Genomic DNA, 12,209 nt, shown 5'->3' on the forward strand with positions numbered 1-12,209 from the left:
TGTGGTAAATAACCACCGCGGAATTTGTGGGTGGAGTTACACTGTCCTGTGCAGCACATCATGGTGCACGAGCAGGGAACATATCAATACCTCTCACCCAGTTTCTCATGATTGCAGCAGTTTTGGCCTCTCTGGAGGACTGAGGTGTGTGCACATGCAGTGTCCGCGTGGGTGTGTTCTCTCCTCTGGACTTGCATAGATCTGACAAGTCCTATGTTCAGACTTCCTTTCCTGCCAAGCAAGCAGGAAATGAGAGGACAAGTCTTTGAGTCTCGTCTCATTCACTTGTGTCCTGGAGTAAATGAAAGGCTGTGGCATGGTATTTTAACCAAGGTTTTGCTCAGAGACACCCTGACGGGGCAGAGCTAAGCATATGCAGGGCCATGTGTGGAAAGCTCCGCAAAATGCAAGTGTGGTATGTTTGTATTTTATAGCTGCTTTTTCATTCTACACACAATAGCTTGTGTGTAGTTGGAGGTCTAAGCAAGTCGTAGATTTTTTTTGTTCTGTTCACATTTCTGTTGGACAGAAGTTATATAACCCAGTTTCACTTGCATCCGCGGTAGGGTTGTTCAGTAGGTCAAACTGAACTGCGGGGTATTTGAAATACTAGTTTGTATATTTTTAATAATGCACCAAGACTTGATTGTGGAGAAAGTTTCCATTAAAAATTAATTGAATCAAGGCTGAAGCAGCATGAGTATCTAAAGTCATCTTCATCAGATCCAAAGTTTCTGTATGATATTTTTACTTAGGACAGTTTAATTTGCTTAATACTTTGTATTATTTATGACTCCATACTCAAGGCAGCCCCTGTTTTCTGTGTAACGTACAGGTTCTATACTTAGTGTCTTGTTTTCCTTGGTCCTCTTGGGAGCACATGTTTGTATGTAAGCTTAAAAAAAGAGCATCACAGTGCATCTTTTGTTCAGCTGCCTTTCAGATTCATGCACTTTTAGTTTCATTTGTGTTAAGCAGTTAACTGAGAAAAAAATTGTACTGAAAGTATTTAGTGTGGATAATCATGTGCTTGTTTTACAGGTACGCCAGGTATTAAAGTTCTCATGCCTGCACTTTCTCCTACAATGGAAGAAGGAAACATTGTGAAATGGTTAAAAAAGGAGGGTAAGATAGTGTTTTCTGTGGCCACATTTGTTGTAAATCTTCTGCTATATAAATCTATTCTGTAGGAATAAGATCATTCTTTCTGGTTGTACCTTAGTATTTTGAAGCAAAATGTTTGGTATATGGATGCTGTCTTCTTGGAAAATACTGGCTTTGAAATTGTTGGTTCTTGAAACATTTTTCCTTTAGTTGTCTTCCAAAAGGTTGCATTGATCATATTTTTGAAAAATTTCCATTAGGCTATTCCAGGGTGTGAGTATATTTGTTGTTTTCAATTCCCAGTGTTGTTGTGCTGATCAGTTACTTTGACTGATCGTGCTGATCTGAGAGCCTTTGACTTTGGGGAGGGTCTCTGTTTCATTATTCTGCTGCATTGTGAAATAACATGAAAGATATGGTATTTTTATAGTTGCTCTTCAGGGCTTACTTTTTAATATCTAAGTTATAGTCTACAATTAAAGCCGATAGAATAATTTACACTATTTTCATAACCAGTGTTCCCAATGGGGAAATCTCTTTCCAGAAAAAAAAAAGGAAAATAAAACCCAGAATACTCCTCCAAAAAAAGCCATGACAACCTTGATTAGCTTAGGTTCTCAGTGCTCTGACAACTGAAAAGTAATATACTTCTGTTAAAATGTGTTGGAGCAGCTAGCTAAATAGTCTGAGTCTGTTTTGTCTTCACATAGGTTATATGTAAATAAAAATCATCTGCAGAAAAATTGGCAGTCCCTATTCTGTCAGGAGACATTTATCCCTTCTCTTACCCTTCCTTCTCTCCAATTTAGTATTAAAACTGGATTATAACTGTAGTTTTGAATTCCAGGTAGCAGTTGTCTGTTGGTGTAGGATGCATTTCAGAGTTTTAGATGACTGTAGGAATACATCTTGTTCTCAGACATTTTAGATTTGCTAAAAAGATGAACATGTTTGGAGGAAAGAAAATATCTTAAAGCGTATTATCTTTGACAGACACAATTAAGTGAGCTAAATATGTATCTTGACTATCCTGCCTGCCTAGATAAGCCATTTCCATTGGCTTACCCTCTAAGTGTTGATACAGCATCCATCATTGTGTTACTGCATTACTTTGCTTTTATACATTTTGAATACATATTGAGAGGCGGCAGGAAGGCAACTTGTTGCTCTGGTAGTAGATGTGACCGTTTGCTTATAAAACTTCTGGTAAGAATTTCTGCAGAACTTACTAGGAGCAAGAGGGCAGTCTTATGTCTGTAAAAAGTAATTGCACCAATGTTAGTCAAGTATTGAGTCCAAGATTTTGCAGAGAAAAAGGAACAATCCAAAGTCCTTTTTCTATTCATTAGTTGTCAATAACTGTAAGATTTTAAAGATCAAGAGTAGTCTGTTTTACAATAAATAGAGCGTTGAAAGTTGCAAGAGAAAGCCAAGAAGAGAGCATGACAGAAGTTGAAGTAGATTGCAGTTTGCTCTACAACACAAATGAGTCGATGTTCCTCATAAAAAGGTCTTAATATGCAGCGGCTATAAATGGTTTTTCTTGGTCTTTCCGCTACAATTGCACCACAACATGAAAAGGAAAAAAAGCTCCACACCTATTTTAATTAAAATAAAGTCTTAATTGATGGTTGGGCTTTTAGAGAAAACTATTTTAGGATTTTTATTGCTCTGCTTTCTGTTTAGAAACAAGACCGAAACTGAATATCATGTATTGTCTTATTTGGCACACTTGTGACCATAATTAGTTCCTACAGATTTTTTTTTTCCTCTGTCAGTCTGGAAAACATAACGACATTAAAAAAAGCAAAGTTAAATTTTGAAGGAAAAGCAAAGTGATTTAATGCTTATACTCCTCCTGTCTGCAGGGGATGCTTGTTACTACATAACCCTCCAGTGAGATGGCCATCTAAATGTAGTGGCATTACTGAATTTAAATGTTTGATAATCTCATATCCAAGAAATTAAATATTTTAAAGCAATTGACAAAAGAAAGCTGATGATTGCATGAAATGTTTTTCCCACTGTATAACCAGCAGGGGTCAGTAGAATAGTATTTTGATAATTTTTCTGCTCTTTCTGTAGATATCAAATGTTTTTATTTTATAGTTTCATGGGATGAACAGGTGATTTCAGTACTGCAGAAGGAAACATGCTGAATTTAATTGACAGCTTTACTATTTCCTTCTCATTGTTAATGCAGTTTCTTATTGATTCCTGTGGATAATGAAGCCATTCTTATAAAAATAAAACTGTGTTTCTAAAAACTTGAATTTAATGTTGGTGAAAAATGATAGATTGACAGCCCAGGAGACCAAAATCCTCTTCTTATTGTGGGTAGGAAATGGAATAGGCAACAGTGCTAGCAGTTTCCTCGTGCAGTGTAACTCTGCTGCCTTCTGAGACATCAATTCCAGGGACTTCAGTCTCTATGCTTAGTCAGCTTTGATTTGATTTGCAAAGAGTACGTCAAGGAATGCAGTTTCTATCTTGTGATTTGTATACTTGTCTGTCAGTAACTGAACGGAGCACATAGTCTATTGATTGCCAATTTGATATGATCTCCTAGAGGGAAACTTGGCTTCAGTAGAGATCCTAATCGTTCAGCCTAGCTATAAGGACTTAATAATTTAAAAAAAAACCCCAACAAACTCCACCCAAGATTTTTCAAGGGCAGTATATGTAATCTCAGAGAGGTGCCATTCAGGCAACTTCTGTTGCAAATATTGCTCTCTCATTAGAAAGCATAGGAGCAAAGATATGCTCTGCAAAAGTGTTCAGTCTTATTTATTGGGAAAGCTGAGTTGTAGGTGATACCACAGCAGGCATTGATTAGGATCTATCCCAAATAGGAAAGAGCTATGATCCTTTCTATTGTGCTTGGGTACTGAAACATACATGAGGTTTTTGGATGCTGCTATGAAATACTCATCTTAAAATTGCATTTAATCAATTGCCCTGTAAACATCTGACCAGTGCAGCAGTGAAAGAAAAACAGTTAAGTAGTAGAAAAGTGGTTTGGCTGGTTCTCTGAAGACTTTTCCTTTTGTCTTTCCTGTAAGGGAATCCTTAGCTTTCTGTGAACAGCCTCAGGTACCCAAGTTGAGAGATGTCATGTGTGATAAACAAATTAATTAAGGTATTTGCTTCTCCTAGCTTGCACCATTGGAGTTACTGCTTCAGGCTGCTTAGTGCTAAGATGTCATTTTAGTGGTGCAGAACACTTCTGGTCTGATTACAGGTTGAGAGAGCAGAATAATCAAGATATGGAGTTAAGCTCCTTTCTGCTGGCCTATCTTAGAGCTGTAGGTTACAGAATTTGCCAAACAATTTGATTTCTTAACTTCTATGAAGTACTTGCCCATATATCACTTGAATTAAAGATCTGATGGAGAGCACTGGTATAGAGCCTGGAATTTTGACTTCCTGTTATAAACTGTTTATGCTCTAGTTATTGCAGAGTGCAGTGCGGCAAGTAGATTATTCAGTTAAAAAGATCAGGTGCTGCTTTGTGTACTCCCTTGCCAAGTTCCATAATAGGAACATCTATGACTTATAAAACTATGTCAGTGACTGAGCTGTGAATGTTTCCATTGTTTACTACTGCAGCAATCACAAGGTTTGTACAACACTTTATTTTCCCCTTCTAATTCAGGTAGTCCTGAAACAGGAAATAAACACTTTTTTAAAAAAAAATAATTATCTCTTACCTAAATACAGGTGGTAACCTGATTTTTTTCTGATGCTTAAGTACAACAGAGTGCTATCAGGAGTTAAAGTAAATGCTTAGACAGATAATACTGATGGAGCATTTCTGGTACTGCGGAAATATTAAAACTTCACTTAATATAAAAATTATAGCTATGTGTTAGGCTTGTATGTGTCATCCCTATTTTTCAGTGCTCTGTGAGGAAAGATTATCATATTTTGTTGGAGGCCAAAACTACCTCAGTTTTTCAGTGTAATTTCAATTTTAATGTTGGCCATCTAGTCAGTAATGATCTGTTGAAAGAATCCAGACCCTTATCTTTATCAAGTGCTAGCAGATATACTCTTCAAAAGCAGAGGAAGAGTAGTGTAGTGAAAGCAATTTCTAACACTTGTACATATTTTTATTTCACAAAGTAAGTGTGTTTCTAAAAGACATTTTTAACTATATAGGAAATTGAGGAAACAGGCTTGCGTATGTGCTTTCCAATGAGGTTAAAGTTCCTGAGGTTTTATTTGGATATCTTTAATAGTGTAGTTACAAACTAGAGAACTGTGATGCATAGTTACAGATGTTGCTGTCTGTGACCACTGTCTTAAAAAATTACAGTTGTAAATAGCTTGCTTTGACTGATGGCTAGCAACAAATATGGAAGGCTCAGGATTTTATTCATGCCAGTGTTACTGAGTGATAATGTTGTAGAAATAAACTTCATTGTGTGTGTACTTCCTGCTGAAAAACCTACAGTGAACATCAGTGTTTGGAATATGCTGACGTTCTGCTGCAGCTGTTTTTGTCTTTGAATCTCAGTGGTTTCATTTGGAGATGAAAGATACAGTATGATAAATAATGATGGGGGATCAATTAACTATAGAATATATTAAAGGATGTAAAATGGCTGTATTATGTGGGTAAGTATCTTCCATGGTTGAATAGATCTGAAAGGCAGTTTAGGCAAAGTATTCTTAAGTTCTGTTGTATTTTGCAGGTGAAGCAGTGAGTGCTGGAGATGCATTGTGTGAAATTGAAACAGACAAAGCGGTGATTACCATGGAATCAAGTGATGATGGCATATTGGCTAAAATACTGGTAGGGATTCTACCTTTCTGATTAGGATGATACAAATTCTCTTCAGACTGTTGTTTAGTGTATTGCCTCAAAAACTAGTTTAGATAGCTAAATTTCCTTCTGCTCAGCTTTCACAATAATGCATTTCATTATTAGTGATAAATAATTACTCTTTCATGCATGTACCAGATTACTAGTACGTGGTTCTATATAGGTTTAATGGCTTTTCAGTTAACCTGATTGAAGTATGTTGTTTTGTGTGTTTTGCACCTGATGAACTATGTCCATGAAACGTTGCAGTTTGACATATCTTACTCTGAGTTATAGAAAAGCAAGTTACAATCAGTTAGGTGGAATATGGAATTTTGGATGGTACTTTCCCTGGGATATTTGATCTCCATGCTAGATTATTTTGTGCTGGCCATTAAAGACAGAACATTATAGAAGATGGGCTGACCCGGAGGACAATTCTTAGAATTTTTAATTTTCTGTATTCTTAAAATTGGATTGATTAGGCTTAGTGTAAAGAATAAGAACTGGGATGAATGAAGTTCTCTGAATATCATTTTGGAGTATTTGTGTGTATGTGCATATATAACAGAGATAATGCTCAGTTTGTTTGGCTTGCTTATTTGTTTGGATTTAAATCCTGTTCTGTGCCAGGAAGGAAGCAATAACAACAGGCCTACAGAGGTCAGGATGAATGACTTAGTTTTAACCTTGCATTGCGTAAGGTCTGCTTGCAAGTCCTGCGCTATTCCTTACATACTGTATTTTAAAAGGGCAAGTCAAATTCCTTATCCTTTCCTTTCTCCTCCTCCTCTTTTCTAACATTTTTGAAAAAAAGTTTGTTATTTTAAAATGACCCGGTGTTAATTATCACCAGGATTTAGAAGAGTAGGACTGTAATTCTGAGGCCTTCTGTTGCGGCTTCTGTGTAAAAGTAAATACTGCATTTTCTGAAAGCTCATATTTGATGCTTAAGAATTAATGGAGACTATTTTTTCTTGTCCATTAAATATGTATAATGGAAAATGTATTTCAGTGTCTCATTTTTAGGGAGAGCAATGAAAGTTGTTGTTATTAATTGTGTATAAAGACAGGGAGAGGATTTTCGCCCCCTCTGAATATTCACCACTTTTTCTAAAATTTTCCCCAACAGTATCCAAATTTGTGGAGTTCTTGTTTGTCCTAGGAAGGCTTAAACTGTCAGCTAGCCTCTAGCACTTGCAAGAAGAACACTGATGTCTTTTCTTTTTCCATTTTAGAAATTGGGTAGATAAATATGGATAACGTTAAATATGATTTTTGCAATGAATTTTCAGTTTGGTCAAGATAAAACAACTTGCTCAATTGCAATTGTAGAAAATCAAGTTGGACAGTCAAATAGGCAGCTAAATGGGGAAACAAGGTTCTGCAGCATAATATTTCTCAGGTTTAATGTGTGACAATACTGATGCATAAAGAGCTTGTTACTACACTTAAACATCCTAGCTAAGAGCTAATGTCTCCAAAGAAAGCACAAAAAGGAAGCTGACAGAGGGTGGAAACAAGGACAGGTACCTGGCAGGAATACAGAGAAATTATCTGAGTAGCCAGGGATCAGGTTAGGAAAGCTAAAGCCCTGATAGAATTAAGTCTGGTCAGGGACGTCAACGGCAACAAGAAAAGCTTCTAGAGGAATGTCAGTGATAAAAAGAAGACTAGGGAAAATGTGGGCCCTCTCTGGAAGGAAACAGGAGACGAGATTACCTGGGATATGGAGAAGGCTGAGATACTCAATGACTTTTTCCCTCAGTTTTCGTTGGCAAGTGCTTTGGCCACACCACCCAAGTCGCAGGAGGCACAGGCAGGCACTGGGAGAATGAAATATCGCCCGCTGTAAGAGAAGATCAGGTTCAAGACCATCTAAGGAACCTGAAGATGCACAAGTCCATGTGATGTGATGAGGTGCATCTGCAGGTGCTGAGGGAACTGGTGGATGGAGTTGCTAAGCCACTATCCACCATATGTGAGAAGTTATGGCAGTCCGGTGAGGTTCCCAGTGTCTGGAAAAGGGGAAACATGACCCCCACTTTTAAAGGGAAAGAAAAGGAAGCCCCAGGGAACTACAGGCCAGTCATTCTCACCTCTGTGCCTGGCAAGATCATGGAGCAGATCCTCCTGGAAACTGCTAAGGCACATGGAAGATAAGGAGGTGAATGGTGACATCCGACATGACTTCACTAAGGGAAAAATCATGCCTGACAAATGTGGTGGCCTTCTACAATGGGGTTGCAGCGTTGTTGCATAAGGAAAGAGCAAGTGACATCATCTGCAAAGTATTTGACACTGTCCTGCAGGATGTCCTTGTCTCTAAATTGGAGAGACATGGATGTGACACATGGACCACTCAGTTGATAAGGGATTGGCTGGATGGTCACACTCAAATAATTGCGGTCAACGGCTCGATGTCCAAGTGGAGACCAGTGATGAGTGGTGTTCCTCAGGGGTCAGTATTGGGACTGGTGCTGTTTAACATCTTTGTTGGCGACATGGACAGTGGGATTGAGTGCACCCTCAGCAAGTTTGCTGATGACACCCAGCTGAGTGGTGTTTTTGACACGCTGGAGGGAAATGGATGCCATCCAGAGGGACCTCGACAAGCTCAAGAAGTGGGCCCGTGCGCAGCTCATGAGGTTCAACAAGGCCAAGTGGAAGGTGCTGCACATGGGCTGGGACAATCTCCAGCACAAATACAGGCTGGGCAGAGAATGGTTTGAGAGCAGCCCTGAGGAGAAGGACTTGGAGGTGCTGGTTGATGAGAAGTTCAGCGTGACCTGGCAATGTGTGCTCACAGCCCAGAAAGCCAGTCGTATCCTGGGCTGCATCAACAGCAGTATGACTAGCAGGTCGAGGGAGGTGATTCTGCCCCTCTGCTCCACTCTGGTGAGAGCCCACCTGGAGTCCTGCGTCCAGCTCTGGAGCCCTCAGCACAGGAAATACATGGATCTGTTGGAGCAGGTGCAGAGGAGGGCCACAAAGATGATCCTAGGGCTGGAATATCTCTCCTGTGAGGCAAGGCTGAGAGATTTGGGGCAGTCCAGCTTGGGGAAGAGAAGGCTCTGGGGATATCTTATAGCAGCCTTCCAATACCTGAAGAGGGCCTACAAGAAAGCTGGAGATGGACTTTTTGCAAGAGCGTGTAGTGATAGGACAAGGGGTGATGGCTTTAAAATGAAAGAGGGTAGATTTGAATTAGACATTAGGAAGAAATTCATTATGATGAGCGTGGTGAGGCACTGGATCAGGTTGCCCAGAGAAGTCATGGATGCCCCCTCCGTGGCAGTGTTCAAGGCGAGGTTGGATGAGGCTTTGAGCAACCTGATCTATTGGAAGGTGTCCCTTCCCATGGCCAGGGGTTTGGAACTAGGTGATCTTTAAGGTCCCTCCCAGCCCAAACCATTCTGTGATTCTGTGAAATATTCTATCTAAAGCCTCCTTAGGTCTTCTATAAAGTGAAATACTTCTGGAGTATTTAAAGGAACATTTCCCAAATGAAATATGGTAGAAGGTCTTATCTAGGGAATACGTACACAAGAGGTGTGGATTGCATAATTGTGTATAGGCATACTGGTATTAGTTGCAATCTAGCTACTTAGGAAACAACATAATGGGCATAGGTACAAACTAGTTCCCGGAGCCATCAGTGTGCAAGACAAAATTCTACCCTACGCACTGTGAGTAAACATGTTTCATCTGCTATTACAAAAGCTGTTTGGATTGGTCAGTTGGGTTGCCTGATTCTGCTGTAGTTGCATTTTCTTACAACAGCGTGTATTTGCATAGTTATTCTCTGCGAAAAAAGGGAGAGTAGTTTCCTGTGTGGCAGAATTTAGGAAGTGATGATCTGTTTAGGATCTTCCTTTTTTTGTATAACGAAAGGGAACATCTTTTACAAAAAAGTGGAGGGCTGGGTGGGGAGGATTGGTCATGTAAGGTTGAACTCAGCTGCAAGTAAAGTCTGTCAGGCCTTACAAGAAATTGTCATTAGTGTTTAATTTCTACAGGATAGTGTGCATTTTAAACACTAATTTATCTAATCAAGTAGGACTTTTGTAAATCTTTTGCTTATTTTAATTTGCATTGCTGAATAGTAATTTTCCCCAGATACTCAGTTTTTTTGTAGCACCTTGAAACTTATGAGTTTTTGTGTTCAGTTATGGAGTAACACATCTAATAAGTTGCAGAGAATCTATTCTGCTATCTCAGGACAAAAAACTCACACTGGGCATTTTTAAATGTGTTTTTAGTCTCCATATAGTTAGTTTAATAATTGCCGGGTGAGTAATACTTTCACTGTTTTTGATTGTCTCATCTTCAATTTTGAGTGTTTCTGAAAATTATCTTGCATCTAATAGCCTTTACAGAATCTTGGGCGACCTCTTCATTTTTATTTTTTTTTTAAATATGAAGTACCTAGTCTGCATTTACAGATACTGTTCTGTTAGATTATGTGAAGAGGAGATATGGGGATTGTCTCTGTCAGAAGTATTAAAGAATGATTCGCAGAGAGACATTAAGAATAGCAGACTCCAATTTTTATTTTTCAGGGTTCTTTAATAGTAATTCATGATCACTACAAGTAGCATTAGTATTTCAGAAGTTGTGTTTTTCTTGTTTCCCTTCTTGTGATATGAATGCATTCCAATTTCTGGAATTTCTTTGTGTATATTGCTGTTGTGACACATTTTTTGGTAGATTAAAACCAGACTCTCCAGCAACTGTGTGATACCAGTGTCATGGAGCAATGACACTCAGCCTTAGTCAGGATGTCCACATCATCCAGTAACAATCATACGCCAAGAGCTGAGTCTGAGAAGGACATGCTGGGAGGTGGAAAATAGCTATAATGTCTTTCAGACTGAGGGAAGAGAGGCAGCTTTATTGGAGTGACATGAACAGATTATTATGCAAACACAGTCTTTAATGTATTCCTTTAATCCCTCTTTTTGTAATCTAGAAATGGTGGGCTTAAGTATTAGAGTACAGAATAGATAAGCAAGTGGGCTTTTATTCCAGTCTCCTAAAAAGTACAGAAGAAACCTCATGTTTTGGAAACTGAAATAATAGAGGAGCAATAAGATCAGAAGTCTTACAGGTTTTTTTTCCTAGCTCAAGATTCTTAGTAGTCTTTCTGCAGTATTGTGTGGATGTTTTTGCACTATATTGAGTGTTGAGTAGCTGCCTGTGTAAGCTTTATAACATTAAGCTGTCCCAGGTTTGTGGATGGGGAGATGATTTCTTATTGAAAGGACTGTTCTTGCAAAGGCCATTCAGAAGTTTCAGATGTGTTATAGTTGATGGGAAATTAAGAATGTTTACATCTGAGTTATCAGCATCTAGCTGAAGTTCACTCACTTCCTAAAAGAAATGAGACAACCATTTTATGTTCTTTGATGCCATCTACAATTCTGCACCATCTTGACTGAACTCAGCATGGAAAACTGAGTGAAATAAACAGACTATCTGCCTAACACTTAGTTTTTTTACCTTTAAAGACAGAATGTTGATTAGATTAAATGAATTTGGTGTTCTGTAACCCTTCTTGGTTTTTCTTGGTGGTATAATGTGAGTATGAATGGTTTAAGAAAGAACAGGTTAACAGTGAAATAGATACTCATGCATATATTCATTTTCTATCTGAAGAGGTCTTTTAATGGTCACATCTGATTCAGTGTAAAATGCAGTAAAAGATTAAAGGACTGAATGAAAGTATGAAGGATAATTTCAGAAAGGTGATTATTCTTTTAGTAGAGTTGCTTCTGAAGTTAACCCTGACTTTTTTTTGCTTAAAATACTTATTAGTTCAGTTTGGACCAAAGCCAGATGATGAATGACTGTTGAAGAACTGGATTTAATATCCATTACTGTTTTTTCATTCATGACCTGAATGAGAACAGGTATGAACTGAAACTACTTTGTATAAAACTACTGCGGAGTGAGCCAGCATAAGTTCTGTCCACCATGCTTTCCAGTGTAGGAAATAAACATGTATTTCTGTATACATGTGTTAGCGAGTAAAGCACTGTGCTGCAGTAGCGAGAGCTCTGAGGGAACTTTATTCCTCTGTGCGCTTCATCTCCTCCAGTTTTTCTCCCTGTCGTGGCTCGCCTGTGCTTTGTTGGTTTGGCAGCAAAGCTAGGATCTTTTTGACTTTTCATGGCTATGCGTACACACGGTAATAGAAGTATGTGAAGCTACTTATTTCGGCTCTTTCTACATCTGAGATTCTGGGGTTCACTGAGATTTATGCAGAGAGGTTTTACGGTATTGTAAATTATGAAAA

At 38.5% G+C, this 12,209-nt stretch overlaps 1 protein-coding gene across 4 annotated transcripts in view; it reads left to right on the forward strand.

Annotated features, from left to right (window-relative positions):
• The window catches only part of PDHX (pyruvate dehydrogenase complex component X), a 65,992-nt gene that overhangs the window by 8,154 nt on the left and 45,629 nt on the right, over window positions 1-12,209 (forward strand). For all 4 annotated transcript variants that reach the window (XM_075426211.1, XM_075426210.1, XM_075426209.1 and 1 more), the window contains exons 2-3: window positions 1,042-1,125; window positions 5,802-5,902. In XM_075426211.1, coding sequence (XP_075282326.1) covers window positions 1,065-1,125; window positions 5,802-5,902 — 162 coding nt within the window. In that variant the 5' untranslated portion in view covers window positions 1,042-1,064. The remainder of the gene's footprint in view (window positions 1-1,041; window positions 1,126-5,801; window positions 5,903-12,209) is intronic.

The sequence above is a fragment of the Opisthocomus hoazin genome, chromosome 7, assembly GCF_030867145.1.
Source record: "Opisthocomus hoazin isolate bOpiHoa1 chromosome 7, bOpiHoa1.hap1, whole genome shotgun sequence".
In the NCBI taxonomy this organism is placed as follows: domain Eukaryota; kingdom Metazoa; phylum Chordata; class Aves; order Opisthocomiformes; family Opisthocomidae; genus Opisthocomus; species Opisthocomus hoazin.